This window comes from Plecotus auritus (assembly GCF_963455305.1).
Source record: "Plecotus auritus genome assembly, chromosome: 4".
Taxonomy (NCBI): Eukaryota; Metazoa; Chordata; class Mammalia; order Chiroptera; family Vespertilionidae; genus Plecotus; species Plecotus auritus.
In genome coordinates this window covers 141,197,091-141,221,515 of record NC_137775.1, presented here as the reverse complement: position 1 = coordinate 141,221,515, position 24,425 = coordinate 141,197,091, and the positions used below count along the sequence as shown (strand labels likewise).

General features: G+C 39.2%; 2 protein-coding genes across 2 annotated transcripts in view; both read right to left on the bottom strand.

Moving 5' to 3' along the window:
• CNTNAP2 (contactin associated protein 2) overlaps positions 1-24,425 on the bottom strand; it is a 1,915,008-nt gene that overhangs the window by 1,067,732 nt on the left and 822,851 nt on the right. The gene's annotated exons all lie outside the window — the stretch shown is intronic.
• Positions 2,780-3,256, bottom strand: LOC308247314 (jun dimerization protein 2-like; the record flags this gene model as incomplete). The annotated part of the gene is made up of 1 exon (XM_080666272.1): positions 2,780-3,256. One exon carries the CDS (start codon positions 3,254-3,256, stop codon positions 2,780-2,782), a length of 477 nt encoding a protein of 158 aa, XP_080522398.1.

Sequence of the window (24,425 nt, the reverse complement as noted above, 5' to 3'; positions counted from 1 at the left end):
ATCTCATCTCTTCTGCACACAGTTAGGATCTGATCTTTTTCTTCTAACCCACTGCTTTTTATTTCAATATAGTAGTATCTGTGGTTTAGACCTAAATAAATAGTTAAATAGATTTCAAAACGTTAATAGCAGCTATTAGAGTAACAGTACCAAATGAGCCTTCTCTAAATCCTTTTATCTATTTATCTATTCACCTATTTATTTATTTAAAGTTTTATTGAATTAATTGGGGTGCCATTGGTTAATAGGATTATATAGGTTTCAGGCGTACAATATACAGGTTTCATCTGTATATTGTATTGTGTGTTCACCTCAAAGGCAAGTCTCCTTCCATCACCATTTATCCCCCCTTTACCTTCTACTTCCTCTTACCCTATTCCCTCTGGTGATCACTATACTGTTGTCTATATTTAAATCCTTTAAAAATGATCTAGAGAGTCTGAAAATCACTTCTACTTCAAGAAAAATAAGAAAAAATCAAAAACCTTAAGAGCCCCTTCATGAAGGTCAGCATCTCACATTTTATGCAATATTTCTCCTTACAATGTGTTGTTTTGCTCTTAAGTGCTTGACAAGTCATACTAGAATGAGAATATCAGAGGAGTCTGAATTCATCCGCCCATAAAATTTGGACTCCAATATCTAATTACCCGGATGACTAATCCACATGGACCTTCCACAGGCATATCTAACTCAACTTGTCCAACCCGTAATTCTTTCTCTGGCCCCACTGTTCCTGTTCTCAGGACAGAGATCTGGGACTTTATTTAGCCCCTCCCTTCCTCACACACCTACCTTCAGTCGGTTCACTGTCCTGTGAAATTCAGCATGTCTATATTTTACAAACACAAAGCTTACTTTTTACATGTACTACCACAGGTTACCATCATCTCACACACTGGCTATTGTATTAACATCATTAATGGACAATTTCCATCTCCTAGTATAATTTTCCTTGAATATATCCTCCACACAGAAAGATCTTTCCAAAATAAACTTTTTTTTTTTTCTGAAAGCTCTTCAGCATGGCCTGCAAGGCCCTCAATGGCAGACCTCCTGCCTTCTCCCACACCCTCATATTTTAGTTCATCTTTCTCTTTATGTGCTAATGACTGTGAAATGACTAAATCCCTTGCTAACTTCACCTAGTGCCTTCCCTCATGCTATGCTCATTTCCTTGAACAAATGGCTATTTTAAAAATCTAGTTTAACATCCCTTAAGCCTCACCTACCAGAAAAACTTCAGTATAGGAAACATCCCTGCTTGTTGTTCATGGCACCCTTGCACACATTTCTGCATCCCCTCTCATCTTATATGGAAACTAGAGGCCCAGAGCACGAAAATTCATGCACTCAGTGGGGGAGGGGTCCCTCTGCCTGGCCTACATCCTCTTGCAATCCAGGACCCCTAGGGGAGGGCCCCTAACCCTGGCCTGAGATCAGAGCCTATCTGGGCTTTCCTTCCCCCAGCTACTGGCAGCTGAACCCGCCCCCGCCCCCTCCGCTGCCACTGCTTGCCAACTATGCAGTGCTGCCCCCCTCCCCCCTGCCATCAGTCACCTCCCTCTGTGGGCGACAGGCGTGGGGTGCGATTGCTTGGCTGGCCTGGGCCTCCCTCTATGGGGTGATCACTGGCTGGCCCCACACACCCGCCACAGCATCTCTGGCTGGTGGCCTGGGCATCCCTCTGTGGGGCAATTAATGGCGGGGCCCCCAGATCGATCACCCAGCAGAGTGAGGCCCCGCCCACCTGCTACAGCGCCACTGGCCGGGTAGCCTGGGCCCCTCCCCTTTTTTTAAGTAAAAGAAAGTAAGTAAGAGTTCTGTATTACTGAGCAATAGAGAACTGAGTACTATGAAGGGCTTACCAGGATGAAAATGCACCGCACCCCCACCCCTGCCACCCCCAACACCCAGAGACTACAGTACTTAGAAGTAACATGCAACAGCCATAAATGCTGAATATATGTTCATAACAAACAAACTATAGCATATTTATACTGTATCACCCCGAGTGATTATAGAAATCCATTTATATATTGCTTGTATAAGATCTTTTTTTTTTTTTTTGTAAAAAATATTAAAAAGAGAAAGTATAAAAAAATATGTGCAGTTGAAAGCCCTGCCAGGACAGCCAGTTTGTAAATATTCAGCGAGTATGTGCTTTGAAAGGGCGAACTTGCCTCGTGCCCACAGCAACTCCAGCAGGGCCGGTGAGGGTGCACCCCGCTGCCACTACAGCAGGACCACGGTGGGTGGGCACAGCAGGGCCTGGCACTGTGCCCTTCTCCAGCCTTGCATCAGGGTCAGGGTCAGGGTCAGGGTCAGGGCTGGGGGCAGGCAGATTGCAGTTTCACTCTGAGTTCCATACTCAGTCTAATTTTGTTTGCAACTCATGGCTTTTCCTGGCTGCTCAGAGGTCTTTTGGGTGGGTGCCCTGGCGGAGAGGCGGGAGAAGTGCCCACAGCTGTCTGGTTGGGCTTCTCTCCAGCCCAGAGCCTTTGTCCTGCCTCCTGCAAGCCTGGTCCCTGGCAGAACAGGGCCCCCTCAGGACTGCTTTGGTCTCAGAGCTTGGTCCTAGGTTTCATCCGCCTGGGGTTCTTCCCCTGGGGTGGCTGATCTGAGTTTCACATAAAAGCTTGGCCGATGCTGGCTGTGCTGAGCCTCATTGAAGAGTTTTTCATGCAGCAAGGAAGAGACCTCTGGGATCGTTCTTCTCCTCCCTCTCCTCATCTCCTCCTCTTCTTCTTCCTCCTCCTAGCCCATGGTCACTTCTTCTCTAGCTGTTCCAGCAGTGGGTTGCCTTCTGAGTTGGGGGCTTAACGCTGTCAGTCCTGACGATGCCATTGGGGCGATGCTGGTTGAACGACAGGATGAGCTGTTTCCACTCCTGCTTCAGCTCCTCCATCTGGGTTTTCAGCTCCTCATTCATGAGCGCCAGCCATTCAGATTCCTTCTGCAGAAACTCCATCCGCTCCATCTTCTTGTTCCAGCATTGGGCTGCCGCCACTTTGTTCTTTTCTCGGGGCCTTTTTTTCTTCTCCTCTTCCTCGTCTAGCTCACTTTTCACAGGTTGAGGCCTCTTGCCCAGTTTCACCTCCAGGAAGTGCAAAGTGGCGATCATGACTCCAATGTTGTGGATGTCAGCGTATTTCAGCTCCTCTGAAGTCAGGGCCGAGCTGGGGAGTCCAGTCAGCGGGCTGAGCCCTGGCAGAGAGCCCCCAGTCATGGTAGGGTCTGGGATCTGCCCAGGCATTGTAGCAGCAGGAGTGGCAATCCAGCCCTGCAGAAGCCGCAGGCGGAGGAAGCGATCCCGGGGCCTGGGCCAGGCTGCAGGCGCCTTGCCTGCTCAGGAGCCGCCATGGCACCAATCCCGCCCTGCAGCATCCACCTTTGCCAGCACCTTCCGTGGAACATCCCTCCTGCAGGTTGTGGAGGGCAACCTGGGTCTCCCTCTTTGAGGCAATTGATTGTGGGGCTCTACCTGCCTGCCTCATCTTCCCTAACCACTCGCCTGCCTGCCTCATTGCTCCTAACCACTCACCTGCCTGCCTGATCACCCCTAACCGCTTGCTGGGGGGCGGGGCCAGCCCTGCCGAGGGGCTGTGGTGGTTCTCGTCTCTGGTCTTTCTGGTCTCTGGTCATTCTGGTTTCTGATCGTCTGCCATTTCAGTCGCTGGGCTTGTGTTATACAGGATGGACTCTCTATTGGACCAATTTCCTCTGTGGACTTTAAGCTTTCTTAAGGAACTGACTCTGCTTGTATTTCTGGCACAATAAACACTTTTTAAACTGATCTAAACATAGTTGGCAAAAGAAAATTCTATTGTTCTTATTTTCCTTCAAAACCATACCTAGTATAATGCAGGCTACTCTCTAAGGGTGCAGAAGTAGGCATGACTTAGTGGCATGCATTTATATAAATATTACCACTGGGGGGTTCTATAAGAATACACAGTTTAAAACATTGAATATTTTTACTACAGTCATACTGGATTTATTTGCTTAAAAGTGAAAGACTAAACTATTTAACTTTAGCATGAGTTTAAATACAAAATATACGTTTTCCTTTTAATTTAATATATTTAAGAAAAACTTACCTGTCTCAGACTAAAGTTACTAAGTTTTAGGCACATTTTAACCAAGTAATTTTACCCTAACTTGAGATATTTATTGATATTTTATATTATTCAATGAAGAACAAAGATAGCTTTACTGCTATATATTTTTATTATTGTATTATTTCATGAAAAACTATAATATATGATGAGTTGTGATTGCCTAATCATGTGGCTAGCTCACTTGGACAAAATACACGGAAATATTAGTAATTTTAAAAATTATATTATCGCCAAAACCGGTTTGGCTCAGTGGATAGAGCGCCAGCCTGCGGACTGGAAGGTCCCAGGTTCGATTCCGGTCAAGGGCATGTAACTTGGTTGCGGGCACATCCCCAGTGGGAGGTGTGCAGGAGGCAGCTGATCAATGTTTCTGACAATCTATCCTTCTTCCTTCCTCTCTGTAAAAAATCAATAAAATATATTAAAAAAAAAATTATATTATCCAACATGAAAATGCAAAAAGAAAACCATTGAAGTTCTCTTTGCCCCCACCCCCCCCCCCGAGTGGTAACACACACACACACACACACACACACACACACACACCTTACCCATAGGATATCATAAAATCAGAGTGATCTACCTCTGAGCAGGATTATAGCTCTCATACATCTGATAATGCAGGCATAATAAGCAATTTCTGAAAACTAGCATAAAATATATTTGTAGGAAATCTATATGGAAGCTATTTTTATTTATTTTTTAATTAGAAAGTCAAATAAATTAGACTTGAATTTTCTATGATAAAATAGCTATTACTGAAAATAGCTCTACAACTTTTGACCATACAAAATCTAGGTTTCTTTTAGGAAAAAGCCTATCTGAAATTGTAAATCCTAAGTAAATATTCCACAGATGAGGAAAGGAATCAGACATTCATGAAAGCCCCCAGAATGCCTTTTGATATTAATTATTCCTAACAGTAATTTCAGCTGTTTTTTTTTTATTACTATTCAGTTAAGCTTGTGCTTCTAGTTCCATGTAAAACATTGTTTGTGTTGGGGCCAAATTTTAATACTACATAGGCTAAAATATGGCAATTTGATTTAGGAACTTGTTTCTGAGGCCCTGCTTTCATGGTAATTTACATAATACTGAAGAAAAGATAAACTGTCCACATTAGTAAGAGGGAATGCTCCACAGTGCTTAGGAAGCTTTGAGTTTATGCAGGCGATACAGTCCATTACAGCTTCACCTTATTTTGGGTTTAATTTCACATGCCTTTGGGTGAATCTTCTACCTCAACTATAAAATACGATTCCTAAAGCTCAGAATGTATACAGATTGTGACATAATGTACTCTCTCCTGTCTGCTACAATGGTTGGGTCCTGTCAGGTAAAACACTAAACGGTACTCTGTGGCCCAGCCATCAACACACCTTGCTGACTTGGGCACTGGAGGGAATCGGATTCACTGTGAATTTGGGTGTGTTATCCATTACTTCAGGACACACGCACGCCCACTGAGGCCCTGGTGAGCCGGCTGGATTAATTCATTTTCCGTGAATGAGCAATGCAGATAACTAATCCTGACAGGGCTAAAATAATTGGAAGCTCCTGAAATTACAACTTCAATGCTCAGAGGGGACAAGCAGTTCATACAAATCAGTGATGCTGACTCATAAAAACCATTGATCTGCCTTTCACTTTCTCCCTTTGATAAAGAAATGGGTAGCAGACAATATTATCCTTAGTTAAAAAATCAACAGGGAAAGATGCTAATTTACTGCCTTAGAAACTTGTTGATAGTAGAGACACTATTGATAATAGAGAACAATAGGACGTGTTTGGGATATATTTTGGGTATAAGATAGGTAGTCGTTATCCGCCTGTGGCAAACTGAAGCTATGCAGCAAATCTGGAGTTATTCAAGCATTCTGTATTTTTTGTTTTTCAATTGACATGCAATATTATTTTAGTTTCAGGTGTACACGCCAGTGATTACACATTAATATTTAAGAAGGGTCAGAAACCCAACATTTTAACGAAATCTCCCAAATTTTTAATGTTAAACAGGCTGCTATCTAGTAACCCTGGATATGTTTTATTTTCATATCTCTTTAAACTTGAATACTGTAAAATGTAAGATTAAATGGATCATAATGTCCAAAAAATTAAAGTTTCCATCATATAATTTACCTGTGAATTACTGCAGTAAGCATCTGCAAGAAATTTTATTTCTCAAAAGGGAAATTCTCTTGAAAACATGTTGGTTAGTGCAAAATGAATAAAGATGGATGTTTAAGAAAAAAAAATTAATGGTACCATATGATCCAAAGATATACTTATCACTCTGAGATTTGAGATATAAGAAAACTTTCTAAAAAGGATATATATATACACATATATTTTTTAAAAATATATGTGTATTGACTTCACTGAGGAAGGAAGAGGGAGAGATAAATACATCAATGATGAGAGAAAATCATTAGTTGGCTGCCTCCGGCATGCACCCCACAGGGGATTGACCCCACAACCCAGACATGTGCCCTGACTAAGAATAGAAATGTGACCTCCTGGTTCATAGGTGTGGATGCTCAACCACTGAGCAACACCAGCTGGACAAGGAAATATATATGTTTTTAAAAGTAATAACAATTAACAGGTACAGCTGATCCTTCACTATGGTCAGAAATTGTATCTGCAAATGTCCCTTCTCACTAAAATGTACTTGTAGTCCCAGCATCAACACTCATGGTGCTTTTGTTATCATTCACCTACAGCTGCAGAGAGACACCTGAAGCTCACATTCCCAGCTGAGGTCGAACAAGGCAATGTCCTGCCCTCTTGTGTCAGTTCTCATCCTATAAAAACATGTCCATTTGTGATCTATTTAGGGCCACATTTTTATTTATTTATTTGTTTGTTTGTTTATTTTGCATTTTGGGGGCTTTTTGTGGATGTTTTCACTGTTCAAGATGTCTCTCTCCCAAGCATGATGCCGAAGTGTTTCCTTGTGTTCCCAAGCACAAAGAAGCTGTTATGTGCCTTATGGAGAAAAATGTGTGTGGTAGATAAGCTTTGATCAGGCATGAGCTATAGTGCTCTTGACCTTGACTTCAATGTTAATGAATCAACAATATGTTCTAAGGAAGGTGTCGTTAAACAGAAACACAAACAAAGCAAGTTTATATATTGATTGGATGAAAAAATGTATGACCAGATGTTGCAGGAACCCAACCCTACATTTCCCCTAGAAGCAATGGTTCTCCATTTGCTTACTCAGTGTTCATGGAAGCTTTAAACAACAGAGCTACTGTGAATAATGAGGACTGACTATATTTACATTGCATTCATTTCTTTCAACAGGAAAATAAAGAGCCATTTCAAACTACAACATTATATGAATGTGAAAGTATGATAAAGACATTTAAATTATCCTGAGAAAAATGGTCAATAAATTGCAAGTGTCTTCATAGATGAGCATAATGCCACCTTTAACAGACATACTCCTTTGTTTTTTGCCTCACTGCTTGGACAAGAATTTCAGAACATGGGACTTACCTGGGGAGTGTACAAAGGCAAAACTCTCAGTCCTCACAGGCTTACTGCAACCAAGCTCTGCGGATTACATATCTCATTACAATTCACTAAGCACTTTGCCAATCTAATGTGAGCAATACATTAATGTTGAAGCGGTTCAGAACATGCCATCCAAACATGACTCTTTGGTTGAGTATTTTGAGCTGCAGGCCCCTGAGAAAACCTGATTCAGGAAGGGCTCACTGACCTCCCCATTCTGTCTCAAAGAAGGTCATAAAACTTCCCATGAAAAAGGTGCCCTCCCTGCACCAAGGAAGAGAATGACAACATTCTTATTATCAAAACTGCTGCCAAATGGGAGTAGGAACATGAATAAACAAATCCACTAAAATCACCCTTATATTCAAGTAATTCCCCCTAATATTTTCTAATCACTGTCTCAATTAATTGGCTCAAGCCTAAGCCCCTTTTCTTGCCACATCCTTATAATTTATTCTTCGTTGTTTAAAAAGAAATATAAGATTTTGGGCTTAATGGTTTATTTGGGTCTTCATTTGTCTTCTGAAGACTCCCAGGTACACATAAAATATTTATTAAAATTTGTATGCTTTTCTCCAATTAATGTCATATGCCACTTTAACTTTCAGGCCCAGCTACAGGACCTAAGGGCACAAGGATGTTTTTCCTTCTACACATTATGTAGAATCTCACAGAATCCTAGGAAAATCACAGAATCCTAGGAAAGCCACAGAATCCAAACCACACCATCATCCATCATTTCCCATGAGGTATGGCCCAGAATTTCCTTTTTTTTTTTTTTACCAGTTGAACATTGCCTGCTTTTTCTGGCCTGATTGGAAACAAGCTTCTTGAAATTTGCAGCAGAAAAATAAAGATATCATTGAATCTAGTAGAATGGGGAAATTAGCCAGTCTACCCTCTAGGACATAAATTACTTTAAGGCTATAAATAAACTTGAAGTTGATTTCTTATATTTCAAAAATTTTAGATATTGTCCTGTATTATTTATACTTTGAATTTCTCTGCCTGACATACACCAAGGGTTTCTATTAATGAGATCTCACATTTTCTTTTGAATAAGAGTTGAACTATTGGAAATATATAAAACCTAGATGTGAAGTTGGAGAATTTTGCAGCCTCTAAAAGAGGATCATTTTAAATTCAGAAAATGTAAGGGTAGACAGACATCACAAATTCACATTAATTTTAGGAAAGTTTGGGTTTGTTTTTTTTTTTGGGGGGGGTGGTATTAAGAAAGAAACTGAATTTGGAAGGAGCACACATTTTGATACATTGCCTACACATCCTATTTTCAACCCTCTACATTTGACAGTTTTTACAGTTTAGGTCAATCCTAACAATTTATGCACCTCTCAAGGCATGACAGATATAACGCTGTTACAAGTGCTATTTATAGCAGGGTGGTTAAGTCCTTAAAATGTCAATGGTTAAGTTTCTCTTAATGTAGACCTAGAAGCAAAGCACAAGTCTTCATTCCAGGCAGATAAAAGGCATGCTGAGGCAAGAAATTTATTAGGAAATTAAAGCGATGTCAGCTTTCTCATGACCCAAGGAGTATGTAGTTGAACCAACAGCATTGTGACCATCCATTAGGCTTCAGGAGAGCACTGGACCTGAACACACAGACCTCAGACCTGACCCCGGCCCATTCCTGTAAATGAAGGAAGGGAACAGATCATCTTAGATCCCTTCAGCTTCAGAATTAAGCATCTCATACTCTGGATGACTTGGACAAGCTAACAGAGAACCATATACTTATTTATTTTGGATTTAAATCTGGTTTTAGATTGTCAGAATTCTAAATTTTAGGCATAGTCATATTTCCTGATTAATTTGACGCTGGAAATTCCCAAAGGCGATTTTAAACATAAAATCCACAGACACTGAAACATTTTCATGGGTGAGTACTTTGAACAGTTAAAATTGAACAGTCAAAATTTGCAAAGTAGAGTAAAAATATCTACATTCTAAATAATGCATATTGTTACTTTCTAAGAAAATAAATGATAATCATTTATTATAAGGAGGCTTCTATAACTAGAACCTAACAAAAGATTTATAATGATAGATTAATAATTAATGTACATTCTTAGTGTCTTGATATTGTTTAAGCAAACACATAATTAGTACGACTTATTTTAATTCTAGAACATGGGAATAAAATTACTTATCTGGCTACAATGATGCAGGGCCCATAAAAATGAATGCATGACCCTGCACAGGTACAGAAATCTGGTCACATTCAGCTACAGTCTACCACGTTTTCTTCTCCTTTTGCTAGTATTTAGTCTAGCACAGCACTACAACCTGTGTTGTCATATCAAAGAATGATAACACATATATTTTTTCTTTATTAAACCAAAATGACCTGGAAGAGAGGGACTTTGTGTCATTAGGAGAAGTGACACAGAGATCTAGTTAATACACAGACTTAATTCATACTGCCAGGTTCTATTCCCTGCCCAGTAGCTATGTGATCTTCAATAAGTTACAAAACTTCTCCTAAACCTCAGTTTCTTTGATCCTCAAAAAGTGAAAGTAGCCCTGGCCGGTTTGGCTCAGTGGATGGAGCGTCGGCCTGCGGACCGGAGGGTCCCGGGTTCGATTCCAGTCAAGGGCATGTACCTGGGTTGCGGGCACATCCCCAGTAGGGGGTGTGCAGCAGGTAGCTGATCGATGTCTCTCTCTCATCGATGTTTCTAACTTTCTATCCCTCTCTCTTCCTCTCTGTAAAAAATCAATAAAATATATTATAAAAAAAGTGAAGGTAATTATATAGTGTGCTTTATACAATGATAAAGATTGAATGAGTTAATACATGCAAAGCGCTTAAGACAGTATCTGGTACATTGTAATCTGCTAATGAACATTAGCTTTTATTATATATTAAGTTTTTGTTTAATTTAATTTGCAATAATGGATATTCTCACTCTCTAGGCAATGTTGATTCTGGCCTGGATATATAACTGGGTCATATTTCTACACTAGAATTAATGGATTTAGGACAAATTAGGGTGCCATGCTTGGTGACTCTAGGGCCCACCCTACATTCTGTTCTCTCTATATATTTTAAATATATTTTTATTGATTTTCAGAGAGGAAGAGAGAGATAGAAACATCAATGATGAGAGAGAATCATTAATAGGCTGCCTCCCACACGCCCCCCACTGCGGACCTAGCATGCAACCCGGACATGACTCCTTGACTGGAATCAAACACCAGACCCTTCAGTCCACAGGCCAATGCTCTATCCACTGAGCCAAACTAGTTAGGGCTGTTCTATATTTTTGCTACCTTCACTGATGTAGCTTATTTTGCTCACAAATAAGGAAGGGTACAAAATATGGAGAAGTAAAGAGAAATTGAAATAATAAGTAATTGAGCCTGCTCTGCTTCTTCTCTTCAGTGTAACAAGTAACATTTCAGGTCAAACAAAACTTTTGGAGGTCCTCTCACTATAACCTGAGAAACCCAAGGTGCATGGGGAAGGTCTGGGGCTTGTCCAAACAACTTCAGATAACGATGTCCAAACTGAGATTTTAACCCAAAGTGTCACCTCTGATTCTCTTCACAGAAGCATTGTTTAAATGATAATTTCTTTATAGCCCATAAATTTGCTATCCAGTAAGCAAATAATATTTATTGAATATAGGAATTCACTACCATAGCATCGGGTTGAATTTTATATATTTAATGTAACCTATTTTTGATACACCTAAAAATTACCCAATTTAGCTAACTCCAAACCAAAGTCTATATTTATAACAAAGTCTAGCTTCCGATTTTTATACTTTATGACTAAATGTGATAATATTTTGAAGTGCTCAAGAGGAAAAATATGTCTCAGTTGCTATATTGTAATGCTGTGGTTAAAAATATATTAGCTAAATCAAGTTCAAATAAAAGAAACAGTACAAAGTTCAAGACATATGTGAGAAAAACCAGACAAAATTGTTTTCCACACTAGTTCTGTGGTCAGTGGTGGTGAGTACTATGTACAAAGGTTTTATACACAGCATGGGAAGGAAGGCTTGTAAAGAGAGCTTTTATAGACAGTGATGGACAGAATGAGAAAAATACAAAGCCTAGGATTATTGGTGGAGACAACATAATCAGAAGAGAGGACTCTGATCACTCTAAACTCCTAGGTAAGTGGTGATGGTACATGATGCTGAAGAAGTGAGAGACCCAGAAGGAGCAGAGAGGTTGGAATAAAGGTATATGTTAGCTGGGAGACAAACAGGTCTGTCTGCAAGGGCAACAGCTTGAGTAGTATGTCTCCCGGGGGTCCTGGTAGAAACAAAGACCATGTTGAACCACACAGCAAATGCATCCTGGATGGCCAGCCTGGACCAGGGCAACATGCTAGGTCCTTGCTTTTTAAGACAGACAGTGGCTTTTGGACCTGACACAGCGTCTCAAGGCTCAATAACCAAACCTTTACATACTTTTTAAAATAATACTTTAGAAAATGCTTTTGCTTATAAGAGTGGTGATGTATTTTGTCACTTGACTTTCCTTGTAAATAATATGGCTTCAAAATTTAGAAAGTGTTCTTTATTTTAAAATGTAAAGTAAAAACAAAAATTTGCAACTTTAAGAAAATTTTTTATGGTGATGGAAGATAATTTGACTTTTAGGTGGTAGGCACATAATGCAATATAAAGATCATGCACCATAGAAATGTGCAGTTGAAACCTATACAATCTTATTAACCTATGTGACCCCAATAAATTTAATTAAAAATAAAACTAAAACAAAACAAAAAAAATTGTGTTTTTAGTTTGTAATTTCTAGTTTTCTAATGTAAAAACTCCTGATTTTGAAAGTTACCACAGAAAAGCTATTATATTTATGCAAGAAATATTCTTTTTTTCCTGCTAAAGTCTTATTGTTTCGCCGAAACCGGTTTGACTCAGTGGATAGAGCGTCGGCCTGCGGACTGAAGGGTCCCGGGTTCGATTCCGGTCAAGGGCATGTACCTTGGTTGCGGGCATATCCCCGGTGGGGGGTGTGCAGGAGGCAGCTGATCGATGTTTCTCTCTCATCGATGTTTCTAACTCTCTATCCCTCTCCCTTCCTCTCTGTAAAAAATCAATAAAATATATTAAAAAAAAAATAAAGTCTTATTGTTTCATAGATATCATTTTCATTTTCTAAAATCCAAGTGAAACTTTTTCTAAAATTTGGAAAAAATGTTTGATAATTTTATCAATCTTTTCCTCTTGAAATTTAGAAAAGTTTTAAAATATTAATTAGGAGAATAAAGGTCAAAGTCCTGGGGTTAAGGAGGTTCATGAATCCAAATAAGAATTTTTGTTTACACTTGAGAAGAACGTATATTCCGTGGCTTTGGGGTGAAATGCCCTGAAGATGTCAATTAGGTCCATTTGATCTAGTGCGTCATTTAGAATTGCTGTTTCTTTGCTGATTTTTTGTCTAGAGGACTTATCCAGTGATGTCAGTGGTGTATTAAAGTCTCCTACTATGATTGTATTGTTGTCGATCTCTCCCTTGATATCTTCTAGGAGTTCTTTTATGTATTTGGGTGCTCCTGCATGGGGTGCATATATGTTTACCAGAGTTATATCTTCTTGTTGAATTGCTCCCTTTAGTATTATGTAGTGGCCTTCCTTATCTCTTGTTATGGCCTTTACTTTGAGGTCTATTTTATCAGAGATAAGTATCGCAACCCCAGCTTTTTTCTCATTTCCATTTCCCTGAAAAATGTTTTTCCATCCCTTCACTCTCAGTCTGTGTGAATCCTTTGCTCTGAGGTGGGTCTCTTATAGACAGCAAATATATGGGTCATGTTTTCTTATCCATTCAGCTACCCTATGTCTTTTGATTGGTGCATTTAATCCATTTACGTTTAATGTTAATATTGACAAGTACATGTTTGTTGTCATATTTTTCCTTAGTGTTTGTGTTTCTTTTTGCCTTTCTCTTTCTTCTTTTTACAGCAGTCCCTTTAGCATCTCTTGCATTGCTGGCTTGGTAGTGATAAACTCTCGTAGCCCTTTTTTGTCTGTGAAGCTCCTGATTCCACCTTCAATTTTGAATGATAGCCTTGCTGGGTATAGTATTCTTGGATTCAAACCCTCGCTTTGCATCACTTTGTATATTTCATTCCATACCCTTCTGGCCTGGTGTGTTTCTGTTGAGAAATCAGTTGATATTCTAATAGGAGAGCCCTTGTAGGTAACTTTCTGTCTCTCTCTGGCAGCCTTTAAGATTCTTACTTTGTCGTTAGTGTTCACCAATTTAATTATGATGTGTCTTGGTGTCGGTCTTTTGGGGTTCAACCTGTTTGGGACTCTATGTACTTCTTGGACTTGCATAGTTTTTTTCTTGCCAATATCAGGGAAGTTTTCTGTCATTATTTCTTCAAACAGGTTTTCTATTCCTTGCTTCTCTTCCTCTCCTTCTGGTATCCCTATTATTCTAATATTGTTTCATTTTGTGTTGTCCCAAAGCTCCCTTAGGCTCTCCTCTTGCTTTTTAAGTCTTCTTTCCAGTTGCCGCTGTGTTTGTGTGTTTTTTCCTTCCTTGTCTTCTAATTCGCTGATGCGGTCCTCAGCCTCTTCTAGTCTACTGTTTAAGCCTCACTAATCATTAGAGAGATGCAAATCAAAACAACAATGAGATTGCATCTCACACCTGTCAGAATGGCTATCATCAACAAATCAACAAATGACAAGTGCTGGCGAGGATGTGGAGAAAAAGGAACCCTCGTGCACTGCTGGTGGGAATGCAGACTGGTACAGCCACTGTGGAGAACAGTATGGAGTTTCCTCAAAAAACTAAAAATGGAACTCCCATTTGACCCAGTGATCCCAATTCTAGGAATATATCCCAAGAAACTAGAAACATGAATCAGAAAGGATATATGCACCCCTATGTTCATAGCAGCACAATTCACCATAGCTAAGATTTGGAAACAGCGTAAATGCCCATCAGCAGATGAGTGGATTAAAAACCTGTGGTATTTCTACACAATGGAATACTACACTGCGGTAAAAAAGAAGGAGTTCCTAGCATTTGCAACAACATGGATGGAGATGGAGAGTATTATGTTAAGTGAAATAAGCCAGGCAGAGAAAGATAAATATCACATGATCTCACTCATTTGTGGAATATAATGAACGGCATAGACTGATGAACAAGAACAGATCCAGAGACTGAGAAACGTCGAACAGCATGTCATACCTCAGGGAAGGTAGGGGAGGGTCGGGATAAGCGGGAGAGATCAACCAAGGGACTTGTGTGCATGCATATGAGCCTAATCAATGGACATAGACAACAAGGGGGTGGGGCATAAGTGGGGGGTGGAGGGTTATGGGAGAATAATTTGTGTTTTTGCCTCCCTGACAAAGTTTATATAAAGTTACAAAAAGAAATTGTCAGCCAGTTTGAAATTGAATTGCCATGGCCTAGAGCAAAGAATATCCTTACATGATATTATTCTACAATGTCATTATAATTTTAGATATTTTACAACAGCATATTGTACAATTATCCCAAACAAACCTACAAACTAATTCTTGGAATGTTTGGCAGCAATTTAAAAAATAATAATAAAGAGGACATGAAAGGATTTAATCCCTCTCAGAAGGAATTAAGGCACTGGGAAGGCACTTGAGCATTCTATATTGGCCCCTCTTGCCTTTTGTGCCAAGAGGGACCCTCTTCTCACAATCCAATTGCCCTCAGCTGTTGCCTGAGCTTTCTTTTCATGCTGAGCTTGAAGCCTCGTGGTGGCTGGTACCACGGATCTGTCTCTCGCCCAATCGTGTGAGCTGGGCCCTCCCTGGAGAAGAAACCTGAGTTCCCCAAGATATGTGATCAGTTCTGGGGCCCCACCAGCAGGCCAGGGGATCCCAAGGCAGGTGCTGGGCGTGGAGGCCACGGGGGCATAGGCTACCAAGGAGACAGAACTGAACCTCACATCACCCTGCTTGGCCCCGGAGGGTGGCTGGTTAGCCAGAGACGGGTAAGATTCCTCAGGGAAGGAACAACCTAAGACAGGCACAGTCACAGAGGGGCCATCAGGAGAGAACTTGGATCATCAGAGGTGGGGCACAGACCCTCATCCCCCCAACCATGCAGGGGCCTGAACCCTTACCCCGTCTGAGGGAGGTCTCCTGCTTCCATGGATGCTTTGCTTCCCACGCCCAGCTCAGATCGAGACACAGGTGACAGACAGTGTGACTTGGCCCAGCTCAGATTGGGACCCAGGTAACAGACAGAGACCTGGCTGACAGCAGCTGCCCTATATCTAAATCCAGCCTAGCACCAGGAATGCTCAGGGCCTACTCAAGAATGCAAATAATCCTTTCCACTAATATTTACAGGGTAAACTAAGATTGTTGGTAGAGTATTAAATTTGACAGTAAAATAATAATCAAGTTTTCAGATTAAATTAAATAGGCTAATTCAAATAAGTGAATATTCAAGAAAATTTAATTGTACTGGACAAAAAGCTGTTCCTAAAGTGTTAACTAAAATTTCTATTGGTAGTTTATCTCATGGTAACATTCCTGAACATGCAATGAAACTAAAGCAGTCATATTTTTGTGCAAAAAATTAAAATTTAAAGTTATCAAGACTGCATTATAAAATTTACAAAAGCCTCCATTAATCAAAAAAGGGGGAATAGTAGGGTAATATCATGTAAGAAAAAATATCCTATAAGTAAATTACATCTAGAAAATTTTTACTTTACAAAATTAATTTTTATTTGTAATGCTAACAGCAAGACACCCATGAAAAACACACATGGTGTCTAAATAAGACAAAGGAAAATCGTTTGGGCAAAAATAAAAAGGATCCCAAATCAATTATATAGAAAAGATTCCTTTATTAACTTTTGGTCGAGAATATGTTTGTATATTTTCAGAAAACAACTCCAAGACCATGTGGATTCCTGCAACAGAGAGGAATTGACAGGTCTGCTCCAACCACGAAGACAAGAGGAGAAACAGTCCAGAGATGGGAGACGCTGACGACGCCTTGCCACGCTAGCAGTCAGAAGCTGTGTGACGCAGCAGCGTGCCTAGGACCAAACCAGAGAGGGTTGGACCTGCATTGCCACCATGTGCCCACCATCCAGATATCATTGCTGCAATGTACACATAAGGAACTGTTTGACATTGAAATGGGGACTCAGAACTGTTGGACATTGAAATTGGGACTCAAATATTTTTTGTTATTATATGTTTATTTCTAGTCTGCAGAGGCAAGATTTTTTAAAGGAAAGAAAAGGGGAAAAAATAGATACAGAAGCAAAGAAGCATTGAACAGACTGTCAAACTACAGCGGGAAGGCAGAGGAGGTTTTTGGGCGGGGGGGCTGTAAGAGATCAACTGAAGGACTTGTACACATGCATATAAGCATAACCAATGGATAAAAGACACTGGAGGGGGGGCAGGTAAAGGCATGTACTGGGGGGAAGGGAAGGCTGGGGAGAGGTCAATGGGGGGAAAAAAGAGACATATGTACTACTATTTGTAATACTTCAAACAATTAAAAAAATAAAATAAATAAAAAAAAGAATTTTTGTTTACAGTCTAAACTGCTCTAAAAAAATTCTGTTGCACTATAGTAAAAAGATGACCATGCCCCTTTAAATCATTTTTCTTACTAAACAAAGTACAAATAGCCATTGTTAATATCTCCTAAACTTTGTGTTTAAATTGATCTTCCAATAATGAGAATAAAATGCTGTTTCTAGGATATCCTTTTCTGCAGAATTCCTCTAAAGCAATGGAAGTGGACATTTCTCTTCGGTGTCACCCCATTTTAGTGATTGTCCATTCCCTCTTACCCATTCAACATGCTAACAGATACACTGCAAATTATCTGATAAAATAAGTCCCATTGAGACAAGTATCTAATGATGCTAATGTTTTAAAGACTTTAATAGGAGCAGCTCTTGAATGGAACCTGAAAGAATAGCATGAATGGAGCAAGAGTTCCTTAAGGCTTCCAGTTTCCACCATGTAGATTGCAAATGACACACTGGTAACAGTGAGAACAAACACAGCACTACAGTCCCTCTCAAGGATAGCATCCCACCCAATCACAACAGAGGCAAAAATAAAATTATTTCCAGTATGAAAAGGGAACAATGGCAAAAATAGCCCTATTTCTAATTTGTTAAGTCTCTGATATAATTTACTGAGGTTTTGCCTGCACCTGCTTTGACAATGAACTTTTATACTACTAAAGATGAAATCAGTTATTTCCCAGACAAAAACATATTTGGTAGAGTTAGATAAGGGAGGGGATCTGAGATTAATTATTTTCTATAGACATATCAAAAAGAAAATAGTCAAAACATGTTATTCCGTTACTGAGGACAAAAATAATAAATTGCTCTGTTATTTTCTCTTATCAGTTTCACTCTGTTGCATCTCTGTACCTATTTTCCTTTTTGTTGCCTACTCATTTCTTTTCTTTAAACTCATCCTTATTCTTCAAACCTTTCCTCTCTCAAAACTCATTAAGCCAAGAGATATCCCCTTTTTTCCTATTTAAACAATGTGATTCAGTATTTTCATTATATTCCCATTAAAATGCTCCTTTGATAATATCCCTATTAATTTTTTTACACTATATGCCATTGATTAGTATTAAAGTTGAAAATGATATAATGGATTTTTTCGGGAAAACTGCTTTTGGTGACATGCCTCATTGGATTTCTTACCATTTCAACTTGTGTTTAATGGGGCTCAGGGTTTAAAGGCAAATGCATTTGGGAAACGTGACTACTGTTGGACTTACAGAGCTTCTGTGTGTATGTGGTTGCTACATAATTTTACAGAAACATACAGGGCATCTGGGTTGTAGATGCAAATGGTTTGCTTGTTGCTATTGATCATTTATACCTCTGATCAATGGATCAGAGAATGACTTATAAAAGAGTTTCTGAATGACATAATGAGGAGCCACACACTTATAAAATGATTAGGCATAAGGAGAATTTAAAATGAAATCAGCTATGAAGGATTGGCTAGATGACATACAATAAAACGTTTAGACATATAGGAATAATCTATGTATGTCTAGTTCTCATAAATAGTAAGTGTATGTTTTTAGGAGAGATGTCACCTATAGTACTGTTTTCCAGCCCAAATAAAAGGGATAAAAATAACAACACTAGGAAATGGGTAACAAAGTCATTAAAGATGCTATTATTTCTAGTGCACTTTTCTTAAGCAAATTTTTTTCTTAAATTGAAGATACCAACTTGACATTATATAATTTATTTAAAACAAAAATATGTTTCCTTAACTTTGAGAAAAAATAATCTAGATTTTATATTTATAAATGTGCAAATAGCTGAGTTAATGAGTAGCAAATAATTACGTTATTAATAATTCAGCCGAAACCGGTTTGGCTCAGTGGATAGAGCGTCGGCCTGTGGACTGAAGGGTCCCGGGTTCGATTCCGGTCAAGGGCATGTACCTTGGTTGCGGGCACATCCCCAGTGGGAGGTGTGCGGGAGGCAGCTGATCGATGTTTCTCTCTCATTGATGTTTCTAGCTCTCTATCTCTCTCCATTCCTCTCTGTAAAAAATCAATAAAAATAAGTTTTTTTAAAAAAAATAATAATAATTCATCAAGGTGAACTTGACTTGATGAATTAAATGATGTGGCTACAATTTGGCTAGCCCACAACCCCATCTTCACAAAAAAGTACACTAGCCTTTACTTTTAATCCTAAAATGAGACAGCCTAAGTGAAGGTGAGAACAGCATTGATATATTTTCAAATTTAATTTACAAAGTATAAGTTCAGAAGGAGGAGTTTATATTAGTGTTTGCTTCTCCAAGCCTATAACAAGATAACATAATATTCCCCATATTCCAAACATTAGTTTGTCATTCGTATTGTTCTTGTAGAAGCAGATATTTATATTAAGAGTTGTAGCAGATTCAAGATGGTGACTGACAAAATGGCAGGCTGCAAGATAGTGTGTGAGTGAGAGAGCAAAAGGAGAGTGCGTGGATGTGTGGGGAGTGTCTATATTTGTGAGTGAGAAACAGCTATATTCCACAGGATTGTTGGGGACTGGCGGACCAGGATCTCCTGGCCAGTCAGCCTCTACTACTGCTGAAATCTCTCCTAGAGTGGCCAACTCTGCCACAGAGACTGCACCATCTTGAAAGGGAGAGTGGCTATGATCAGAAGCCCAGCCTTACCTTCAACTGGGGAGACCTCAGATACCTCCCAGGACCCTACAAGCACATTGCCCAGGAACCAGCTGCCTCAGCTGCGAACCCTAATACACTGAGACTCCAGCATCCCCAGCATCGGGCACCTAAAAAGTTTGTCCAGGGGTAGACAAAGCAGCACTGAATACATGGATGGGCCCTGGGCCTTCTCACAGAGTAGATAGAAGGAACAGCTGAATCGAACAATATCCACCTGGAATTAGTGAATTAAACATAGCTGGTGAGGCAATCCATGGACTGGACAGAAAGGTCAGAGATCACCTAAAGAGAACTCTGCCTCAGAATCAGCTGGGTGTGTATTGTTTGGGTGCTTGCTGTTTGCATTTTTTGGATTAGTTGTTGTTTGTTTTCATTTATCTCTGAGTATTTGTTGTTTGCATTTTTTGTATTCGCTGTTGGTGTTTTGGAGTTTTCTTCCCATACACATATTTTTCCCACTTCTTTTTTTCTTCTCTTTCTTTTCTCTCTTACATTTTTTTCTTTTCTCAATATCATTTTTGCACTCTTTTCTCTCCCCTAATTCTCTTTTCTCTGGTGGTCACCTTTATTTGGAGTTATTGGTATCATCATGAATATATTTGTGTTTGGTGCCTGTGTGTTGTGTTTTGTCATGTTATATTTTGTACTTTTAAGTCAACGCAGGAGAGAGAGAACTACATAACCAGACACCCTGAAAGGAGCAAACATGGGGAGACAAAGAAACAGCCCCCATATATAAGAAAAGGAGGAATCACTGGAAAAGGAAGTAAACAAAATGGAGGCAAGCAATATGTCACAGAAATAATTCAGAGCAATGGTCATAAGGACGCTGAAAAGGATGGAAGACAAATTCAACAATATGTGTAAGAACAAAAGGAAATGAAGAAGAACCAAGAATAAATGAAAAATGACATTGCTGCAATAAAGAACACAACAGAAAGCATCAACAGTAGACTAGAAGAAGCGGAGTACTACATTAGTGATCTGGAAGACAAGGTAGGAAAAAATAACCAAGCAGAGCAGCAACTGGAAAAAAAAAACATACAAAACTTAAAAAACAGGAGGAGAGCCTAAGGGAACTTTGGGACAACACAAAATGAAACAACATCCACATAATAGGGGTCCCAGAAGGAGAGGAAACAGAGCAAGGAATAGAAAACCTGTTTGAAGAAATAATAACAGAAAACTTCCCTGATATTGTGAAGAAGAAAATACTCACACAGCAAGTCCAAGAAGCTCACAGAGTCCCAGACAAGATGAACCCAAAAAGATCGACACCAAGAAACATTATAATTAAATTGGCAAACACCAATGACAAAGTAAGAATCTTAAAGGCTGTCAGAGAGACACAGAAAGTTACCTACAAGGGATCTCCCATCAGACTATCTACTGATTTCTCAACAGAAACACATTAGGCCAGAAGGTAATGGAATGAAATATACAAACTCATGCAAAGCAAGGGTCTGAATCTAAGAAGATTGTACCCATCAAGGCTATCAATCAAAGTTGAGGGTGAAATCAGGAGCTTCACAGACAAAAAAGGACTAAGGGAGTTTATTACCACCAAACCAGCAATGCAAGAAATGCTAGAGGGACTGCCATAAAAAGAAGAAATAGGAAGGAAGAAGGAACACAGGCATAAGGAATAAAAATGGTGACAAACAAGTACCTATCAATAATAACTTTAAAAGTAAATGGATTAAATGTCCCAATCAAAAGACATAGGGTAGATGAGTGGATAAGAAAACATGACCCATATATCTGCTGTCTACAGGAGACCCACCTCAAAACAAAGGGCTCACACAGACTGATGGTGAAGGAATGGAAAAAGTTTTTTCAGGCAAATGGAAATGAAAAAAAAAAAAAAAGCTGGGGTAGCACTACTTATATCTGATAAATTAGACTTCAAAGTGAAGGCCATAAAAAGAGATAAGGAAGGCCACTTCATAATACTAAAGGGAGCAATTCAACAAGAAGATATAACTCTGGTAAACATATGCACCCAATACAGGAGCACACAAATACATAAAAAAAAAATCTGGAGGATATCAAGGGAGAGATTAACAGCAATATAATCATAGTAGGGGATTTTAATACCCCACTAACACCACTGGATACATCCTCTAAACAAAAAAATCAGCAAAGAAACATCAATCCTAAATGATGCCCTAGAACAAATGGAATTAATTGACATCTTCAGAACATTTCACTCCAAAACCACAGAATATACATTCTTTTCAAGTGCACATGGCTCATTTTCAAAGATAGACCACATATTGGGCCACAGGCAAAGTCTCTTCAAATTCAAGAAAATAGAAATCATATCAAGCATCTTCTCAGATCATAATGGCATAAAATTAGAAATCAACTACAATAAAAACAATGAAAAAAATCAAACACCTGGAGGCTAAATAGCATGCTATTAAACAATGATTGGGTTATCAAAGAGATCAAAGAAGAAATAAAAAGCATCATGGGAACAAATGACAATGAAAACACGACAATACAAAATCTATGGGACACAGTGAAAGCAGTCTTGAGAGGGAAGTTCATAGCTCTACAGGCCTACCTCAAAAAACAAGAAAATATGGTAATAAATAATCTAACCCAACAACTCAAAGAGTTAGAAAGAGAGCAACATGAAAAGCCCAGTGTAAGCAGAAGGGAGGAAATAATAAAGACCAGAGTGGAAATAAATGACACAGAGACAAAAAAACACACACAACAATACAAAAGTTCAACAAAACCAAGAGCTAGTTCCTTGAAAGGATAAACAAGATTGATGAACCTCTATCCAGGCTCACCAAGAAGCAAAGACAGAGGACCCAAATAAACGAAATCAGAAATGAAAGAGGTGAAGTAACAACCAATCCCACAGAAATATAAAGGATTATGAAAAAACTAGAGGCCCGGTGCACAAAATTCATGCACGGAAGTGGGAGGGTCCCTCAGCCTGGCCTGCACCCTCTCCAATCCAGGACCCCTCGGGGATGTCCCACTGCAGCGTCTGCAGGTTTAGGCCTGATTGGGATCCCTCTCAAAATCCAGGACCTCTGGCTCCTAACTGCTCTCCCCTGCCAGACAGTCTGATCACCCCTAACTGCTCTTCCCTCCTGGCCGGATTGCTCCTAACCGCTCTCCCCTGCTGGCCTGATTGCCTCTAAGTGTTCTGCCTGCCTGCCTGCCTAATTGCCCCTAACCACCTCTGCCTCAGCGCCCATCACCGTGGCTTTGCCCTGAAGGACATCTGGAAGACATCCAGTCTACCTGGTCTAATTAGCATATTACCCTTTTATTAGTATAGATACTATTATCAACTCTATTTGAACAAAATAGACAACCTAGATGAAATGGACATATTCTTAGAAAAATACAAGCTCCCAAAACTCAATCAGGAAGAATAAAAAAACCTGAATAGGCCAACTAAAGAAGAAATTGAAGCAGTGATCAAAAATCTTCCAGTAAACAAAAGCCTTTATCTGGATGGCTTTACAGGGGAGTTCTACCAAGCATTCAAAGAATAACTAAAACCTATCCTCCTCAGACTATTCCAAAAAATTCAAGAGGAAACAACACTTCCAAGCTCTTTCTATGAAGGCAGCATTAACCTAATTCCAAAATCAGATAAAGATACCACAAAAAAAGAGAACTACAGGCCAATATCCTTGATGAACATAGATGCTAAAATCCTCAACAAAATTCTAGCAAATTGGATTCAGCATTACGTTAGAAAGATCATACACCATGACCAAGTGGGATTTATTTCAGGGATGCAAGGATGGTACAATATCCATAAATCAATTGATACATCACATAAACAAACTGAGAGACAAAAATAACATAAACATATCAATAGACGCAGAAAAAGCATTTGATAAAATCCAACATCCTTTCTTGATAAAAACTCTCAGCAAAGTGGGAATAAAGGGATCATACCTCTACATAATAAAAGCCTTATATGACAAACCTACAGTCAACATCATACTCAATGGGCAAAAACTAAACTCATTTCCCATAAGAACGAGAACAAGTCAGGGATGCCCGCTTTTACCACTCCTGTTTGATATAGTACTGGAAGTGCTAATCATAGTGATCAGACAAGATGAAGAAATAAATGGCATCCAAATTGGAAAAGAAGAAGTAAAACTGTCCTTATTCACAGATGACATGATACTATACAGAGAAAACCAAAAGACTCTATCAAAAACTACTAGACCCAATAAATATATTCAACAATATAGCAAGATACAAAATTAACACCCAGAAATATATGGCATTTTTATACACCAATAATGAACTCACAGAAAAAGAAATAAAAAAAAATCCCATTTACCATTGCACCAAAAAAATTAAGATACCTAGGAATAAACTTAACTACGGAGGGTAAAAGACCTGTACACAGAAAACTACAGGACATGAAAAAAGAGATAGAGGAAGACATACTAGGAAACAAATGGAAGAACATACCATGTTCATGGATTGGTAGAATCAACATCATTAAAATGTCCATACTACCCAAAGCAATCTACAGATTCAATGCAATCCCCATTAAAATACCAAT